The following is a 20,603-nucleotide window of genomic DNA, read 5'->3' on the forward strand; positions in this document are numbered from 1 at the left end:
TCAATATTCAACTTAATATATCAGCATTTAAAAATATTTTGTTAGCATTTAAAAATATAATATCAATATTTTTAGGTGATGAAATTTACGATATTAGGATTATATCAGAAAAAATTATTTTATAAAATTAATAATTTAAATTAAAACTTTGTGAAATGTTAGATTACGAACCATAAACTTTGTCCAATATAATATAATAGACCCCATATTTTTTTTTCCTGTCCTTATTTCTTGACATGCTACAAGTCATTAGTCATTTGATGAAGTACTCCCTTTATTAAAAAGTATAATAAATTTTTAATTGACTTATACCTCTAATACATTAATCAATTGTCTTTAAATTGATCTCATATTTTTATGTTTGTCCTTGTTTAATAATAGAGCTATCAATTAGGATCAACTCGGCCTTTGAAGGGCCAAGGTTTAAATAAACTAACCTTAATAAGCCTCATTATATTTTAAAGCTCTATTTTGTAAGGCTTATCCTTGGCTCTTGAGGCTAAAGGGCAGGTCTTACAAGCATTTGTCGTGTTTTTTTAATTTAAAAATTTAAAAAATATATTTATAATCTTAAAAAATTTATTACATTTAAGATTAATTTTTAAAAAATAAATTTAAGTCAATTCACATCACAACAAATATGCAAAACTTAAAAATCTAAATTTAATATCAAATAACAATATCAAAATTAACACTAATAAATATTAGATTTTGCTATCATTATTAGCTAAATATTGATGAATGAACCAGAGAAGGAGGAATAAGTCTAGGGTTTTCATTTGTTTCAGTTAGATACTTAGTTTTTTTTTTAATTAAACTTGAACTACCATTTTCTAATGGGGTGTCTAACTTAAAAGTAAGGTATTGATAATCAAATCAATAATTGAACCAGTCAAAGTATTAGTCAAAAATTAATGATTAAAATTATAGTCAAATTGTATCAAATTGCTCATTTTATTAAACTAGACAAAACATTGGTTTGACAATTCAACGAAATAAATTGACCTAAATTTCTATACTATGCTTAAAGATGAATGATTGATTAATTGCTTTATTTAGTGTACTTTAAAAAAATCCATTAATTTCACATTAAAAAAATATCTTACTCCTTTTGTTCATAAGTATAAGGTATTTTTAATCAAATTTCATCCTATAAAGTAGTTACTCATTTTTAAATTAATACCATCTTTTTCTATCCACCCTTATTTAATAGAGCATTTCACTTTAAAATAAATATAAAGTAATTTATTTATTAAAAATACTTTAAAAAAGGTAATGAATACATCATAAAATATTAAAAATACTTTATATTTTTTAAGGGAGAATATTTTTTTATATAGAAAATATCTTATATTTTCAAATGAATGTAGTATTAAATGCTTTCAACATTATTCTTATTTAAAATAAACCACAAAAGAAAATTTAATTAAAGTTTTTCATTTAAATGCGTACAAATAAAAAAATTTATTCCACTTTTAAATAAAGTTAATGACTTCATTTTTATAATTAGGATTGTCTCATAAGAGGGACATGACCGGGGGACTACCTTGCAACGAAAAGAAAATCCAATATATGTGTGTGTGTATATATATATATATTAATGAATAATGATGGTGATATTCATCGTCATAATGACAGTTTCATTTTTAATCCTCATAAAGCAACAATTAATTCCAAAATTTCTGCATCAAATACGCTTATCCACGTGTCGTCTTCCGATTCTCAACAAAACCTCATCTTTTCCCATACCTGCCGCACTCAATCACTCCCTCTGGTCCATATTTTCCTTCTTAAAACTCTCTGTAGTGCTGTTCCTCTTTTCGAAAGTTGTATCCCCCCCAGTTTCTCTTTGGTCCTCAGACACTCTCTCACTCTCAGATTCTCCCTCTAGAAACCGCCAATTGAAACGCACCTTCATTCAACACCAACAATGGCGTCTCCGCCATTCTCCCTTTCCTTCCTTCTCACCCTCTTGTTGTGTTCGACGGTGACGATGATGCTATTCTCACCCGCCGCTTCACTTACCTGCACGTCTCACAAACTCACAAGCAACGAGATATACTCAAATTGTATAGATCTCCCTCTTCTCTCTTCATACCTCCATTGGACCTTCAATTCCACAAATTCCTCTCTCTCCATCGCCTTTGTCGCCGCACCGGCGGATTCCGACGGGTGGGTCTCGTGGGCGATCAACCCCACCGGCGTCGGCATGGTGGGGGCTCAAGCTTTGATCGCCTTCAAGAACAACGGTGTTATGACCGTCAAGACCTATAAAATCAGCTCCTACCAATCTGTAGTACCTGGGAAGCTGTCGTTCGAGGTTTGGGACACGAAGGCAGAGGAATCGGGTGGGCATATGACGATCTTCGCGAAAATTAAGGTACCGGGAAAGAAAGATAGTTTGAACCAGGTGTGGCAAGTGGGGCCCTCCGTCACCAACGGTGTGCCGGATAGGCATGACCTTGCGACGGCGAATATGAAATCAAAAGGTACTCTGAGTTTGACCCGAGGTCAGAGTTCGACCGGAGGTGAGAGTTCCACTAGCGGTGGAGTAGACTCAACGACGAAGAAGAGGAATGTGAGTTTCAGTCTTTAATTAAAACTTAATTATTATATGAAAGGGATGTTTCTAGTTTTACTAATTTGGTCAATTATTAACGTTTTTTAAGTTGTGCTTATCTGATTCACTGGGATTTGATTTTGGATCTCTGAACTTAGAAGAATAGAGAAATGGCTGATTGTGATTAGAGTGTTTTGATTTCAGTGAAATTTGCTTATTAGAATTTTAACATAACCTTTGACTTTTTCTGGGTCTCCTTACTCCGGTAACTAGGTGATTGACCTATTTAAGATTATCACTTTTTAACTTAAATTGGATATAAAATGATGAATATCTCAACATATTAAGGTATAGTTGTCTATTGTGGGTGAATTAAGATTCATATTTCTGATTTCCACTCAAGTTTTTATTTTTCTTGTAAGATTTGTGCTTTGAAGTTGATACCTAGTTATTTTGAATTAACGATCTTTCACCAAATAATTGATTATTGTTTTTGGCAGATTCATGGAGTGCTAAATGCAGTGAGCTGGGGCATTCTATTTCCTCTTGGAGCAATCATAGCAAGGTATCTAAGAACCTTCCCATCTGCAGATCCAGCATGGTTCTATCTTCATGCTTTCTGCCAGGTTTCTGCTTATGCCATCGGAGTAGCTGGCTGGGCCACCGGTCTTAAGCTCGGAAGCGAATCCCAGGGCATCCAATATTCCGGCCATCGCAACATTGGCATTGCCGCCTTCTGTCTCGCTACAATACAGGTAAATCCTCAGTTCTCTACATCTTTTGTATCAGATTATTGACAAGCAGTGTCTTGGGTTTGAGATTTGTGTATGAAATGAAGAAAACTATGTTCTGAGAGCTTCATTCCCTGTTCTAGACCTAACAAGACTCAAATTGAGATTAGTCTGTAATATCGGTCTTACCAAAAAAAAATTATTAGGAACTGCATCTAGGTCTTATTACTTAACTGATATGAAAGCAAAATTACTAGTTCTCTTGCATATAGGTTCAACCAGGTCTTTGTTTGACTTGTGACTTGGGAGAAAAGTTTGAATTTTAGTGCATGAACAGAACAATTTTTCGAGTGCTTAGTCAGTTCCCGAGTTGTTTAAGGAACTATAAATGGATGGAGCATAGTAATATGCTAATGTCAAAGGATGTAATGTAACAGTTACTGATGAATTCTTGCTGTTTGGATTCCCAGATTTTTGCATTGTTCGTACGACCACAGAAGGATCACAAGTATAGATATTACTGGAACATCTATCACCACAGCATTGGATACAGTGTGATTATCCTAGGAATCATTAACATATTCCGAGGATTCGACATCCTGAGACCTGAACAGAAATGGAAGACAACCTACGTTATAGTAATTGCTGCACTGGGAGGAATTGCCTTGTTCTTGGAAGTCATCACTTGGATTATTGTGTTGAGGAGAAAGTCTAACAAGTCTACAAAGCCCTATGATGCATACAACAATGGACAAAACCGGCAACAGCCCTTTGCCGCATGATTGAACCGGTCCGTTCTGGTCCAGTCCGGCGCTCCGGTTGGCCCTGTCATGTCAGCTTCTGATTTTGTAGTATTGAGATGTTATATGACTGCTTCTATTTGTTACATAGCTTGTGTTTTTTGTACCTTGCTTGGTTTGACTGAATAGAGATTCTTATTTAGTATATATGTACAGATTCTTCATTCTGTTTGCATGGTTCCATTGTTGTGTTTCTTTTCTGTTTGTTTTTTTTTTTTTAAATGTTCCATTCTTGCTTTTGATTCCTCTACAACGCACCCTAAACTTGTGATTTTTATGTAGAAGTGCATAGATAAAAAATATACCATTGTTCTTTTTATTTTTTTTCTAAAAAATATATTATTTAAAATTTTATCTCAATATTGTTTTAACTTTTAAATACTCCCTCCGGTCTTTATTCTAAGATATTTTCTATCATTTTGTACGTACGAAGAAATGTTAATTTTTTTAATATCATAAAAAATAAATATGTACTTTTTTTTTTACCTTGGATTATTAATAAAGATATAATTACGTTAAATACTTTTATGTTAATCAATAGGAAGAAATTAAAAAAAATAATTTAAATATTATAAGATATCCTACATTTTAAATAAAAAGTTAGTTTTAAAAGATATGTTGATAGGAGGACGTTTTATTACTTTATATCCATAAAATATAATCTAAATATTATTATAATGATTATCATTACCAAGTATAAAAGTATGCTCCAGAAAATAAATATAATTGTGTAAAATTATTTATTCGGTCAATATAGCTTTTAGTTGGTTGTAACTCAATCTTTAAATTTTAACTTGATGCAATTCAATTTTTTATATTTTTAATCATTTAAAATATTAATTTTTATATTATAAAAAATACAATTACAAATTTTGAAACTTGAGATTAATATTTTAAATTATTAAAATTATAGAGATTGAGTTGTAACAAGTTAAAATTAAGAAATTTGATTATAGTCAAATTAAAACTATCAGGATTGAATGATTAAATTTTTCATATAATTATCTTACTTTTTGCTGCAAATGAAATCAATATAGCGGGTATGTGTGTTATTTTATGGGATAAGTGCGAAATTTTAAATAAATACCTGTCAAAAAAAATATCTGAAGTAAAATTTAAAATCTATATGATGTTACTTATGACCACTGATTATTAAAAAAAAAAAGGTTGTTGTTGCCAGTTTCAGGTAAATAAATAAATAAATAAATAAGAGATAATGGATACAAAGGTACAGTTAAATGCTTACACTTGTCCAATACCCCCACAGAGTCGGTATCATACTAATTATTTAAGGGCAAATATTATTTGCTGAAAGCCTGTAAAGTTAATATTATTTTCTTAAATCTCATTTTATTACACACAAAACAATAAGATAATGATAATGATACAAAACCTGGAGGAGTTTTCTAGAACGTTGCCTGCCTCATCAACAATTGATTCATTGACTTGGCGCTAGTAAAACAAGTCAATTATTGATGCTTATCTTGCACCATATCTATACATTAATAAATAAATAAATCTATATGGTTGAAATTTGATCCAAATAGTTTACAACTGTATACTAATTGTAAATTGTTATTAAAACAAATAAATAAATTTTATTAAATCTCAATTATTAAGAATGAGATGAGGGGAAGAAAATCATGGAGAAAAGAGGAGAAAATTGCATAGTATGAAAAAATGAGTTACTTACCCGATTGAATTGATAAACCAATAAACAAATATTTTAATCAGTTTGATAAAATATTTTGTTTAAAATTAATTTAATTACATTAATTATTAATTCTTAAATCAGTGTCTTCACCTTTACATGATCAATCTGGTTTTTAGTACAAAATCTAGATCGTTGCTTTGTCCTTAATCTGCATGTTGTAAAGAGAAATTGGTTGTGCTTAAAAAATAGAATGATAGTGATATATTACTGACCAGTCTGGTTTTCAGAAAAAAAAAAAAAATTCAGATCGATGCTTTGTCCTTGATCTACACATTGGAAAGAAAAATTAGTAAAGCTAAAAAAATTAGAATGATAGCGATTGTCGACTATAAAAGTGGTATAAAGATATTATGATGTTGAAGTTTGACTAAACGCTAATAAAACTTTATTTACGATAATGTCAGTCACTTTAATTAGTTAAGGGGTCCATTATTGTCTAATGAAAAAGCCACATTACATTTTCCTAAACCAATTTCTCAACTACTTCATCCTCTCTCAGAGGAAAGTTCTTGAAGAAACTAGGATTTACGCATGATACATGAAGGTGTAAATGTGGATAATTTGTTGAAGAAATCATCATCAATTGATGAAAAAAGAATTGGAAAAAAACATTTCAAGTTAGACGCTTACATATTTTATGTTAATGAAATTTATGATTTATATATGTATACCTGAATTAGTTTATTTGATTTTTAATAGATGGAATTAATTAATTTAAAGAGTTTTGGTGATTAATCAATATTTTAATCATCAATATAATAATAAAATTATAACCTATAGCAAAACCATATTATTTAGAGACGTCGAGTTAGTTGTCTTCTATGAAAATAATTGTATTGATTTCTCTTTAATAATAATAATAATAATAATCCATATGAATTAAAGGATAAAGATGTATTTTGGCTCGTAAAGTATTCTTCAAGGACTACCCAATATCCTAATCTATTAATTGAAATAATTTTGTCATTAAAATAATTAAAACAGAATATTTTTGCCCTTTCCATTAATTTCTTCATTAGTCAACATTGGAGTCTGAGATAATATTTCTAACAATTAATGTTGATAATTTGATGAAAATGATAAAAATACTCTGTTTTAATTATTTTAAAAATAAAATTACTCCAATAAATAGTTTAAAATGATGGGTGCCCCTTAAAAAATATTTTAAAAATAAAAATATACTTTATATTAAATTAAAAAGGAAGAGACTTTAGTAGTCTCCCCCCTCTCTCTACACACACACCTTTTTCCATTTAGTGAGTATAGTTAGGCTTCCTTGAATTACACTTTTAATAAATTAGTTAATTATTATTAAAATTATACATTTTTTTTATATTCACTCTTATCTGATATGACATCTCAATTAAAAAATATTATTAATTACACCCCTTGATGGCTTAATTAAGGATGTTTTTAGAAACAATTTATTAATTTCAACTTACAAAAAATCCAAAATGTATTATATTTTTGAACTTGATACTTTGAAAAAAAAAACACCTTATAATACTGAGTATAGGGAGTAATTAATATACTTTTATCTAATCAAGAAAAATAAATTTCAGTATGTTATGTTAATAATATTAATAACAAGAGTTTATTATAGAATAAATAACTTATAAAATATATATATATATATATATTTAATTTAATTGAGAAAGGTGATTTAAGTTTTTCCCAATAAAAAATTACAAACTACTTATTGGCTTACAAATTTTTGTGGGTAAATAAGTAAATTATATCTTAAATTTTATATCAAGTAGAATCATATATTTTGAATTCATTTATTATGCAAAATTGTTTCCTCAACTTTTGATAATGTTACAATTTGACTTTAACCATTAATAAAAGTTAACTTTAACTATTAGTTTATCAGAAAATGATATAAAATTTTTTTAAAATTGACAAAAAATTACAATAAATGACTCAAAAATCACATATAAGGATCCAAATTTTTTTTATCATTTTCTGATCAACTAATGGTTGAAGTTAACTTTTATTAATAGCAAAGGATCAAATTGTACTATTTTTAAAAATTGAAAGAATAATTTATATAATAACTAAGTTGAGAGTCTACGGTGTTACCAGATTAAAAGTTTAAGGGGTAATTTATTTATTTACTCGAGTTTTTTTTTTACCTTAATTGCTTACAAGTTGAGGTCTAATTACGTCTAATAATTTATTTTGTAAACTTAATTAAACCTCACAAAAGTTACGTATCAGACTCATTGTATTTCTCACGTTTCGCCCCACCAAAAAAACTTCAGCTAGAAGCAAAAGTCACAGGCAATTTGCTTTGGATTCCGTTTTAAAATAAGTTGGAGGGGCTTTAAGGCAAGGAGCATATATAGGCATGAAACATGAAAGTGCTTTCTTTTGATTCGATGATTGATTTGCTTTATATCGTTTAAACAGCATGAGATTCTCCACATGGCATGCCATGTGCATGCGATTCAATCTTATGACTGGATTATTTGGTACATTAGGAAAAAAAAAGTATTTTTAAAAAAATGGTGAGAAGAAGTTTTTTTTTTAATGATCGAAAGAAGTATTTATACTGTGTTTAATAAATGACAAAACGTTTTTTTCTCTCATATAATTATGAGAAAATTTTCTCAGGAATGACAAAATAAGATAATGAAAGAAAATTGAAAACTCTTAAAAATTAATAGAGATTTTTTTAAAAATAGGTGGAATATAATTAAAGCTACTTTGAAATTTTTTTTAAAGATACATAAAATATTTTGGGTCAAAGGAAAAAATACTCAAACCTTTTCATGAGTATCCAATATTTTTAAGTCAATATTGATGTATGAATACACATGAATTTTTTTTAGTGAAGATACCTTTCCCCATTCTATTAAATTTGCTTCATGTATGTTAATGTTGATAGCTAAAAAAAGAAGCAAACATGAGATATAAAATATTCAAAAAATATTTTTCTAAAGGCTTCTGACATTTTTAAGTCAACAACATTGTATAAGTACCAATTAATTTTATAAAAGAAACAAACATTTTTCATATATCAATTATTAATTTTTTTAAATGAGTTGTTCACATGCTTAATTTTATTAGTGATAATAAGATCATTTTAATTAACTCTTTAATTTTATTTTAATTTCTCACACATACACATTCTCCCTCCGTTCAAAAATATAAGGCATTTTTTAAAAATTAAATGTTAAAAAATATAAGGTATTTTTAATTTTTTGAGGTGTAATTATTGTCTTTTTTTTTAAATGCTCCTATTTATAATGAATTTATATTTATTGTAGGGTGTTTAATAGAGGTAAATATAAAAAGATAGAATTAATTGAAAAGTAAGTAATTACTTAATTGAAAGTAAAATTTAATTAAAAATATTTTATATTTTTAAATAAAGAGTATATATATAATGAAATTTTTAAATTTTAAAAATTTTGATTAGACTTAAATGTGAAGAAGGAATCCTCACTAAAATTTTTCAAGATGAAATCTTTAGCAAAGGATTGGTCAATTGTGTGCAACGTCATAGTGATGCAATGATGATTATATCGAATCAAGCATCCAATGGGCCCTAGTATCTCACTTTTGATTTTTATATTCATATTTAAACTAAATTGGACTCCCTGTTTTTCTTTTTTTTTGGTTGCAAGGTATGTGACGGACCTACATTAATCAGATCTTTTTGTCTAACATATTTTTATTATGCAAACTTTTCTTGAATTTGATTGGAATTACAAAAATATTTCGTATTATTTTTAAGATACTTTCTATATATTGTTAAGGATATAGATGAAACCATGAAATGTACATATAATTTTGACCGTGCTAAAAATATTTTGATAAGTTATTATTTTTAATAGAAGCTTGTTAAAATTGTATAATTTTATAAAATCAATAAGTCTTTATGTTAATTTTAAAATTATGAAAAATATTTATATAATTTTATTCAAATTCAATATACATAGTTACTCTAATATTTATAAATATGAAGATCCCTTAGACCAACAATAACAACAACAACAAGCCTTTATCCCACTAGGTGGGGTCGGCTACATGAATTGCAAGACGCCATTGTGCTCTATCATTTATCAAGCTTTTAGGAATATTATTAATTAAGAGATCGCGTTCAACAACTTCCAAGAGTGTTCTCTTAGGCATTCCTCTACCCCTCTTAATCGGACTCAAAGTTATATGTTCCACTCTTCTCACTGGTGCCTCCCTTGGTCTTCTTTGTACATGCCCAAACCATCTCAACCGATTTTCTACCATTTTTTCTTCAATAGGTGCCACCCTCACTTTTCGCGTACGTGCTCATTTCGAATTTTATCTTTACGTGTATGTCTGCACATCCATCGTAACATTCTCATCTCTGCTACTCCAACTTTATGCTCTTGCTGTCCCGTTAGAGCCCAGCATTCACTACTATATAACATTGCCGGTCTGATAGCAGTGCGATAAAACTTTCCTTTAAGTTTATTAGGCACCTTACGGTCACAAATAACTCCTTTATCTTTTCTCCAATTAAACCACCCAGCTTGAATTCTATGTGAAATATCTCCACTGATTTCGCCATCATTTTGAATAATGGCTCCCAAATATCTAAACTTTTCCGTTGTCATGTGTTCTTCATCCTTTTAGTTTTGCAGATTTTTTTTTATTGTGGATGTGTTTTAATAAAAAAAATGCCATGTAGACATTACTTAGTCCTATAAGGCATGCCATCAAAGCATATAATAGTAAAAAAATTTCATGTTAGCAGTCAACATTGAGGAACCATTAATTTTAAACAACATTGCACTATTATTGAAAGGTTAAGGGGTAACATTGCACTTTTTAAAACTTAATGATATCAATTGCACCTTACAGATACTTCAGGGGCAAATTTGCATATTAACCCTTATATATATATATATATATATATATATTCATAATTGACTTTCCAACAAATTCCAAGTGAGTTCCTAAAATTTCACAAATGAGCATATGTATTGATTGACCATAACTTTACTTGTTAATATTAAGTTCAGAGCTGATTCTTGTAAATTTTTAACTTATTTTTGTAATAGTCACTATTTTTTTCCCTTGATTTCCTAAGTAGGATTGTCTAAACATTAACAATAAAAAATTACAAGTGATCAATTAACTTAGGATTCATATCTGACCCTATATATTCACAATTGACTCTCTAAGTAAATTTCAATTGGCTTTACAAAATTTTACAATTGAATTTTTATAATTCCATACTGGGCAAGGGTAGAGTCGGGATTTAACAATAAGGGGGTTGCAATTAAAAAATATATATACTACAAAGCTTTTATAAATTTTGGGGGTTAGAAATATGTAACATCTATATAATATTGAGAAAAAAAAATAAAAACTTGGGAGACCATGGCCCCACCTCTGTTTTTGATACTAAAGAAACAACCCCAATCCTAAATATGATTTATTAGTTCTTTAACTAAGAATAAAAATATTCTCAACCCATGTTAATAATTTTAGTAGTTATCATGTTATCTAATCAAACTACAGGTGTACGTATTTAAACTTGAAATAAATATTGGGTCAGCATTACCTAACATTTACCTTACATTGATTGAAATATCTACACACATCATATTTGGGATACAAGAACATAGTTAATTATGTGCAATCCTTTTGTAAAAACAAAGTCCCTTCCTATTATTATTATCTACCAAAATATAGTTGTATAATCTACTTCAAAAAAAAAAAACATAAGCTACAAACCTATATTTACATAACTTGTTGTGCTTGCTAATAGTATAAAAATTAACCTTGAGTAATGGTACACCTTCTATTTTTGGAATTGTGATTCTCTTTGCTTGTGTGAATATTCATGTGGTTATTACCCTCTTCACCTTTTGTGAGTAATGATACTATCCTTAGCAACTTTTGATTATCCATGCCTTCTTTAATTAATTTAAAAATTGACCTCCCCTCATAGGTTATCTTCCATTGTGAATATATAACACAATGTTCTTCAATGTGAAAATAATAAACTATTTCTTTTACTAAAGTACTTGTCATATGTGAATTAATCCTAGAAGAACAAAAAGCAACATAAAATTTTATTCCTTTGCAACTAATATTTTTGACTAAGACTCTAACAATTCAACACGTATTTTACATTTTCAGCATTAATGCACTTTTCATCCTAATATAGGTACAAAGCAAAGTTTTTCAAACATCAAGCTGCAAGCATGAGAATAAGAAAAAACAACAGTTATCTTCCCCTCAATACTTTTATTTCAACATTGTCTTAGTGGAAAATCACAACATTCTTATATTTTTTTATATACATTAACAAGATTACCTTTTTTGCTAGCTATACAAGAGAAAGAACAAAGATTGCAGTATAGAATAAAGCATTTATTTTCCATATAGTACAGAAGACAAAAACACTTTGATAAGAAAGATATAAAAGAAGAAGACATGTAAAACTTAGGAAAAATATAGTAATGCATGTATTTATAGATTACAAGACAACTACTACATTAAAGATCAGGATAGAAGGCGAACAAAGCAATTTTGAAGTGAGGAGAAAATTTTTGTGCACAAAAATTGAGTCTTTGATAAGCTATTTTCTTCATTTGCTCATAAAGGGATATTTTGTAAACGAATTTCTATTTTAATGGCAAGCAATGACCATGGTCCTTTAATAAGATTTCAATTTTTCAAGGTATGAGATTGTTATTAATGTTCTTATATGGTCTACAATTGTTATTTTCCCTTTTAAAAGTGCATAAGGACCATGAGCTGACATCAACGGAGTTAATTTTGTTAACACATATTTAACCTTGTTAACCCTTTTGTCGACGTGTACTTAATCTTGCCTTCATCTCTCACATTCTATTTAATCTAAAATACAAGAAAGTTTTGTTTGCCTTCTAATCTTTTATTTTAATCATACATTATCAATTTATTTATATGACATCATAATTTTACTACATCAGCAAAGGAGTTGGTAGAGTTACAATGAAATTAACTTTGTTAGTGCCAACTTGTGACTACTATTCTGTATAGCTTTAAAACTATAGACATTAATATTGAAGACAAATTAAACTAAAAGGATTGAGATCAACAAAATAAAACTATAGCAATTAAAAATAAAACACAATAAAAGTATATGGATCTACTATTGTATATGCAACCTCCCTGAGGTTAAATCACAATTAACTCCAAATTATGGTAATCTAGGGCTTAACTCATAAGAATTACCAAATTGTAGGGTTTCTAAATAAATTTTTCAAAATCTATTTCAAGGAATCCCAATTTTCAACTTTTCAAATCTCAAACATGTTTTAAGGACTCCAAATTAGAGTTTTGAAAATAAAGCGGAAGTTTGAAAATCAATTGAGACCCAAAATAAGGAGTTTTAAAACTCAAAACAAATTTTTACACTGATTTTGACATGTGCGCCACGGCTTACGGTTCGTGCGCCGCGACGTGTCTCTTCTGTGCCATGTATTGTGGCGTGAGGCACCATTTGTTGCAGCACATTGCATGAAATTTGACAGATCAGTATTGTCATTTAACAGCACAGAAAGCAAACTTCTGATGCGTCCCAAATCTCTGTCTGATGTTTAATTGATATGGTTTTGGAGTCTACACGGAGCTTTTTTTAGCTCTAGCTAATGGCACTGGTTTCGCACTCAAATTTATTTTTTATCAAAAGTTGGACACTAGAACTCATTTTGACACATTTTCACAAAATTTCTCAAATGGGGTGTCCCAACTCAACTACACGTGCCAATAGCCTACACCAACCCTTCAACCACATTCAATGGACTCTTGTAGACTCATGCAACATACCACACACAACCAAAAATACTTGTTTCACAAAATCAATACTCAACCCCAATTTTCACAAAACATAGATGGGAAGGAAAAGTTATACAAAATCAACCATTTCATTCATATTTCTCAAAAATACATATGTTCTTACTGGCACAAGTATTTTGGCCTTATCCTCGGGTTCACAACAAAAACTCACTAACCCACACAAAATACACTAGTTAAATACAAAATCATGTAAGTAGTACTCCAATCATGACACTTTATCCTAGTTGGCAATTACATTGACAATTACACATGTAAACAACTAAAGAGAGACAAAAAGAGGATTTACTCCATAAATCCTAAGTCTCTGTGTGTTTTTCCTCACTTGGATCTGATGAGCTAGTCCTTGAAAATATTGAGAATTGAGAGGTGAGTACAACCACTCAATAACCAAGTTTCACTTAACCTTTACAGTTACATATTAATTATAAATAGATGCAAAAAAACACATAACACATATATCACATAGTATTGTGCCATGGTCCACAAAAATAACAACCATGTGATTAGGCTTGCCACAAAATACTATATCATGTGGTTTTCAAAAACATAACTCAGGGTCACAAAAATAACAACCATGCACCCTTAATACGTGTCGGACCATAATACTAACAATCATATAGTCGGACTTGTATGCATGATTGTGTGCCAACCTTATATCCTCTTGTTACCTCCAACACAAAACTGGTGGCTATCACGTGGCTACGTCCTTCACAGACTAACCCAGCCTCCTACTTGTAAGAAGTTACTGAATTAGGGTTAATTCTCTCACTTATGTAATCCGGTTTCCCTCAATACTAACAACCATAAGGTGTTATACCCCTAATCTAACCTTCTCATGAACCAGTGAAGACTAGTTAGATTTAAGTCCCTCATAGAACAAGTAGAACAGTCTCGAATAAACCATGGGACAAGGGCTACCCCCCGATTCCAACGGTCGGCGTCAGGGCTAGTTCCTGATTTTAACGATAACTGCCAGTACCACGTGAATTTTCAATCAAACTACTCCTCACCCTAGACGAACTCCTACCAATGATCATGCAATGCACATTTCACACATTTTATGCATGTCAACATTCGTTACTCAACACATGACTCACATAACACGTATACTTCACATTTTAACACATAATTCATCAAAATTCTCCACCCACAGTAATAAATTACAATTAATTTCATAAAACATCAAAGGTGATAGAATCAAGGTTTTCTTTCTCAAAACCATTTCATACTCAAGCATTTATCATTATGCATTATCAAATTAACTCACAAATCACATTTTATAACACAATTAATATTTAATTATAAAAATTAAGTTTTCCCCAATTACCTCAAACCTTTGAGAGGTCAAAGATTTCCCCCTCACTATATCAACTTTTCCAAGCTTCAACAAGCTCGAAAGGTGCCAAGACGAACCTCTCTACAACCAAATCATAAGGATATCATCATCATCTAGCTCTTCAAGCTCTATCAATACAAAAACTCCTCATATGCTATTTTACCAATTCATAACCACTACCTATCTATACCTAATAGGCTCTTTAGATTCTATTAATGTACATTATCATTAATAACACCTCAAACCATTATCAATGCACATTAACCTCTCCCAACTACCTCATGAATACTAATTTTTTAGATATTAAATACTTTTATGGACCAACCACTTCCAAAATCATCAATGTGATGTTCCAATACATTAAATCACTCCCATTAATCTTATTTTAACTAATGAAATTGGACCATACTCTTATGGATTAAAAATCCATCTCCCAACTCAAATCCTACCATAAATAATCATAAATGAGAGAGGGAAGGGAAGAAGGAAGCACCATAATCTTACCTTGGGTATTTGGGAGCTTTAATCTATCCTTAATGGAGCCAAATATCATGCTCTAGCAGAGCCAAAACCAAGATCTTCATTTTTCTCCTCTCTTCCTCTTCTGTTTTCACACAGCTCACAAGCTAATTTATCTTATTTTTGGTCGTTTGCTGTGGCGCACGCTACCCTTTGCAGTGACACATGGTACAGAGGAGCCTGTTACGTTCAAATTATGTTCGTGGGCCGTGGCAGACCAACTACGCACTGTGGCATGTGGCACATAACACAACTCTTTACTTTTTCATCTCCTTTCCTTGCCCAGGTGACCCGCCATCGATCCGGACGCACTTCTAGGGTTGAAATTACAATAATTATACCAAGTTAAACCCCTTTGGCTACACACCTCATTAACTCACTAACTACTCTAATTAAGTTAATAATCTAGGGTTAAAATTTTTCGAATATTATAGCATATAAGGTCCTTTGAAGGAAAATATTTGTTTTACAGGCTCAATAAATTTTGATAATCCTCTACAACCTCAAAGGCTTCATTTGCAATTATTTTTAAAGCTGAAAAGACAAACTACCCTTAGTGAGTTAGAACATTTGTGTTGCACATGTTAATCAAAGTAAATTAACAATAAAAGTTCCATAAATAACCATAAAAGTTCAATTATATATAACAAGAAGTTTGTTTATTCAATGCATCCATATGGGTTTACACTTGTACTTGAGGAGAAAATTTACAAGTTAACTAAATAAAATTAACAATAGAAGGCCGAACTCATGAAAAAACCAATAGAAGGTTGGTAAATAATAAGAAAAGTCCAATTATTGATAATAAATTCATTTATTCATGAGAATTCATTTGGGTCTATACTTGTACTCAAAAAAATTTACAAGTTAACTAAAGAAAATTAACAATAAAAAGTTCATAAATAATAAGAGAAGCCCAATTATTCATTACAAGAAGTCTATTTATCATAAGAGTTTATGTGGGTTCATACTTGTAGGAGAAAATTTACAAGTTAATTGAATAAAATTAATAACAAAAGGTTCATGAATAACAAAAAAAAATCACATTGTTTACAATAAAAGTTCATTTGTTTACATGAATTTATGTGATTTTACACTTGAAACATTTTCACTCATTAAAGGTAATTCGATGATCCTATCAGCTTTGAATAATTGCACATTAAGCCTTCGAACAATTAAAGTATTATTAGAATATGTTGAGCTTGCTGAGTAGGGGTGTTCTGCCAATGTAGATACTATACACCTCTTTCGTGATTGTCCACATGCTAAGAAATGGTGGACCAAGTATGTATGGCTGGAAATTGCTTTATTGGTTTTTTTCCCATGGAATGTCTCTCTGTTTATACTTGTTGGAACATTTGGAAAGATAGGTACAGGGCTCTTTTCCAAGCAGGGGAGGAAGATCCTCATTCCTTTCTCTTTAAAGTAGCAACAGATGTCAGGGTTTTTTCCCAAATCACGAATTGTCAGGGTCTAAGACATGCAGATCATCCCTCTATTCAAGGAGTTGATAGCATGATGTTGGAGACAGATGGATCCGTTATTGTCGATGGCTATAGTGCATGTGGTGGATTCTTGAGAGATACCACTAGTAATTGGGTTTTAGGTTTTAGTTAGAAATTGAATCATGTTCCAATTGGCATTGCTAAAATTTAGGGCATTTTTTATGGTTTGGAATTATGTTGGAAGAAGGGGTTTAGAGATGTGAAGGTCTTTTGTGATAGTGAATATGCCATTTTAATTATCACACGGGACAACCATAGTTATCATCCTTTTTATGATATTGTTCAGGTTACGAGGAGACTAATATATAGGAATGGGATTGTTCATTTTTATTTTTGTATAGAGATGAGAACAAGGTTGCTGACTATTTGGCTGAGTTGACTCATAATATCCCTTGTGATTTTAAGGGTTGTTGACTATTTGGCTGAGTTGACTCATAGTATCCCTTGTGATTTTAAATTGTATCAGGAAGTTCCACTTTAGGTTTAGTTTTGCTTCCTTAAAGAGTTTCTTTTATGTTTTCCTTCTTGTAGATAGTTCTTCTTAGTTTGTATCGTTTACATTTTTGTGAATGAAGTTTTCTAGTATTATTAAAAAAAAATCTTCTTTGAGGAGGCTTATATGTGACTCCCCTTTTTATAAATTTGTGGTCTTAATTCATTTTTCTTCAATGATCCTAATGTGCTTTTTTTCCCCTTCATTTTTTGACCAACATGTTTTTTTCTTTCCTTGATTAAATTTTTTATTTTCTAATTAAGCTATGTCAAAGATATGAAGTACATTAAAATAATTAATATAATAGAGAAAAAAAAATTAAAGATTATTATAACTAATAGAGGTTGGATTTAGTCAAAGAAGTTAGTCACTTACAATAGAATAAAAATACCATTTTAACAACATATTATTTTTAACTTAGATTTAGTTGTTTAATTTTTTTCTTAGTTATACTTCAACAGAGTAGAATATATAAAGGAGAAGAAAATAAATAAATTTATTTTGATATATTTTTCATTTATATTTAAGTAAATATTTCTTGCTTAATATATATTGAATTGAGATAAATAGATAAAACCATAATAAAAACAAGTGAACCTTGGTTATCTATTAGCATAAAAAAAAAGTGAAACTTAGATTAGAGTGGGTTAGAAATATATCAAAAAAACAACCAAAGAAATGAGAAAATCTTAAAAAAAAAAGAAATTAGGATTATTTACATTTTAAATTTTTATATGGGTCCGGAATTTTGACCAAAAATTTAAAATTCCCTGAAAGAAAAAAAACTAGCCGTCACCTCCCAAGTTAACCCAATCATAGGGTCGAAACAACAACGGCATTTTCATTTAGCTTCTTAGTGCCGTTACCTCTTCAAACCTACACGAGACTCAAATCGCTCAGCAAAGTTTTCTTTTATGTTGTTCTCTTTCCCAACCCAAATCCTGAAAATTTTCTTTCACGATATTACAACTCCAGTTTTCCCTCATTCTCTCGGATATTGGCCTGATCGAAGAAGTTACTTTCATACGGACGACTGGCACATGTATAGGTAAGCATCAGCTTTAGTTCCTTATTTCTCCATCTTAGTTTTCTTAATATGGATTTCGTTTGGGTTCAGATCCTTTCCATTGAGGATTCTGTTGTGACTCGACGAGTCTTTCTACAACCAAATCGCATTGTACGAAGGACAGAACTTCAACTGATTCTAGCTATTATCTTCATCGTATTTAGCGATAATTGCCGCTGATTACGTTCACCTTCGGCGGTGCCCTCCATATAAGGAGGGAAAATATGAAGATCAGGAGGGACTAAGGGGAGATTCAGGGGGGAGAGTGAGATGAGACGGAGGGAGCCACAAAAGGTGTGATTGTGGAAAATTTTAGAGAGAAACCAGAGACCGAGAATCATATCAGAGTTAAGGTATTTAATCACTTCTAAAAATTGCTATTTGCCTCTGTACTTAAGGTTGTTTGCCAACTATGTATCTGGATCCATTTGCCGCTCAATTGTTTTTTTTTGTTTGTTGTGATTTCCCTTTCTGTGATTTTTTGTCGATTTGATCAATGGAGACTGGTTCATTTTGGTGTTAAAATTCATGTCTGCCTCATACCAAGCCTCGTATGAATGCAAGAAACGGGTTCTTGTCCCATAGAGAAAGCTGATAATCGATTCTGTGATATTGAGTGCGAAAGATGTTTGGTTAAGGAGGCTAATACTTTATGACTTCTTGTTTATTATCATTTGCTGCCAAATTATAAACACACACATTTTAATCTGTGTCACCTGCCAAATTTGTCTTCAGTTAGTTGTAAAAGTTAAAGTAGATAGGCCACTCTAATCTTGGGCACGAAGGCATAACCGGAGATTATTTATCTTCATTGGATGGCTCTCTTGCATTTGCTATTTGTTATGTCCTCACTTTATAGAATAGATTGCATTGCTTTTTGTTATGTCCTCACTTATAGAATAGGGAAAACTTGGCAAAAAATTACTTTGTCTAGATTATTAACGGACATGACAATGAGAATGGTCATGTTTGGTTTCTTCTGTTCTGTTTATTATTCTTGCCACTGCAAGAAGGGATGAATGGATTTTATATAGCAGCACTACTTGCTGATACTGAAAAAGCAAAGCTTACAAAGTTCAGTGGAAGTCAACCAACAAAATTGGTTTCTTCGAGAGACATGTCTGTGCTCCTAATTTGAAATCTTGGTGCATTTTTTCCTTTCCATGTTACAGGAAGTTTGATAGTTCATGACATTTCTTCATAAGACATATTTGTGGTTGTGTTCATTCTTTATCTTCCTTGTCATGAATATTAAACGATGCACGGTTGTGTGTCATTGCAAGCATGTGGTCTAGCTTCCTGCAAGGTAAGTAATGTCATTGGTTGTCTTGTATGTGAATCTACCTTTGGAAACTATGGGATTTCTAATATTTTCCTCAATCATTTTTAGTTCATCGGTGGGGTTTCTTATCTTATATAATAACTCTATATTATTTGCATTCTTTCTTATTTGTTTTCCATGAATATCATACATTTTATTCAGCTCCTTCCTCAGGAGCTATAGAATCTTAAAATTTTTTTAAAATCGCTTTCAGCCATTCTCAATTCTCTTTTCTGCTAAAATAAGACACAAGTACTTCATTTTCCTGTCATTCCCATTTCTTGTCCTCATTTTCCTTTTGGGGCCTATGGTGCTCTATTTTATTTTATGAACCTATAATATGCTCAAGTCACAGATCGTGTAAATTATTGATAAAGTTGAAGTACAGAGAAAACTCCAAACTTGGACATGATGTGCAGAACTAGAGATCTATTAGATGTCGCCCTTGCATTTGCCGCTTGTTATGCCCTCACATTATAAAATCAGGAACCGTGAAGTATTGGTTAACGTTAAAAACTTGAGAAAAATTTGTGCCCTCATCATTAGCTGCTGAATATAATAAAGAGAGTCATCATATTGGTTCCTTCCTTTTGATTTTCTATTTCTGTCCAATCATGGAGGGAAGGTAGGAGAACTATGGAATGGTTAAGGTGAAATTTCGTTTCTGTGCTTGTTTTATCCCATTCTTTTTCGTTTAGATTGCCCTTGATTTGAAA

At 30.6% G+C, this 20,603-nt stretch overlaps 1 protein-coding gene across 1 annotated transcript; it reads left to right on the top strand.

Annotated features, from left to right (window-relative positions):
• Positions 1–1,785: 1,785 nt before the first annotated feature.
• Positions 1,786–4,266, top strand: LOC129295978 (cytochrome b561 and DOMON domain-containing protein At3g25290-like). Its single transcript, XM_054934575.1, has 3 exons — positions 1,786–2,578; positions 3,061–3,315; positions 3,762–4,266. Exons 1-3 carry the CDS (start codon positions 1,931–1,933, stop codon positions 4,071–4,073), a joined length of 1,215 nt encoding a protein of 404 aa, XP_054790550.1. The 5' UTR covers positions 1,786–1,930; the 3' UTR covers positions 4,074–4,266.
• Positions 4,267–20,603: the final 16,337 nt, after the last annotated feature.

Source organism: Prosopis cineraria, unplaced genomic scaffold, assembly GCF_029017545.1.
Source record: "Prosopis cineraria cultivar Desert tree isolate PC_DT_omini unplaced genomic scaffold, ASM2901754v1 PC229, whole genome shotgun sequence".
Lineage (NCBI taxonomy): Eukaryota > Viridiplantae > Streptophyta > Magnoliopsida > Fabales > Fabaceae > Prosopis > Prosopis cineraria.

Bases quoted from the DNA above. Each gene is read 5' to 3' on its own strand.
- LOC129295978 (XM_054934575.1), top strand. From the start codon at position 1,931: ATGGCGTCTCCGCCATTCTCCCTTTCCTTCCTTCTCACCCTCTTGTTG. The intron at 2,579-3,060 runs GTGAGTTTCAGT...TGTTTTTGGCAG, and splicing joins CAACGACGAAGAAGAGGAAT to ATTCATGGAGTGCTAAATGC. The intron at 3,316-3,761 runs GTAAATCCTCAG...TTGGATTCCCAG, and splicing joins TCTGTCTCGCTACAATACAG to ATTTTTGCATTGTTCGTACG.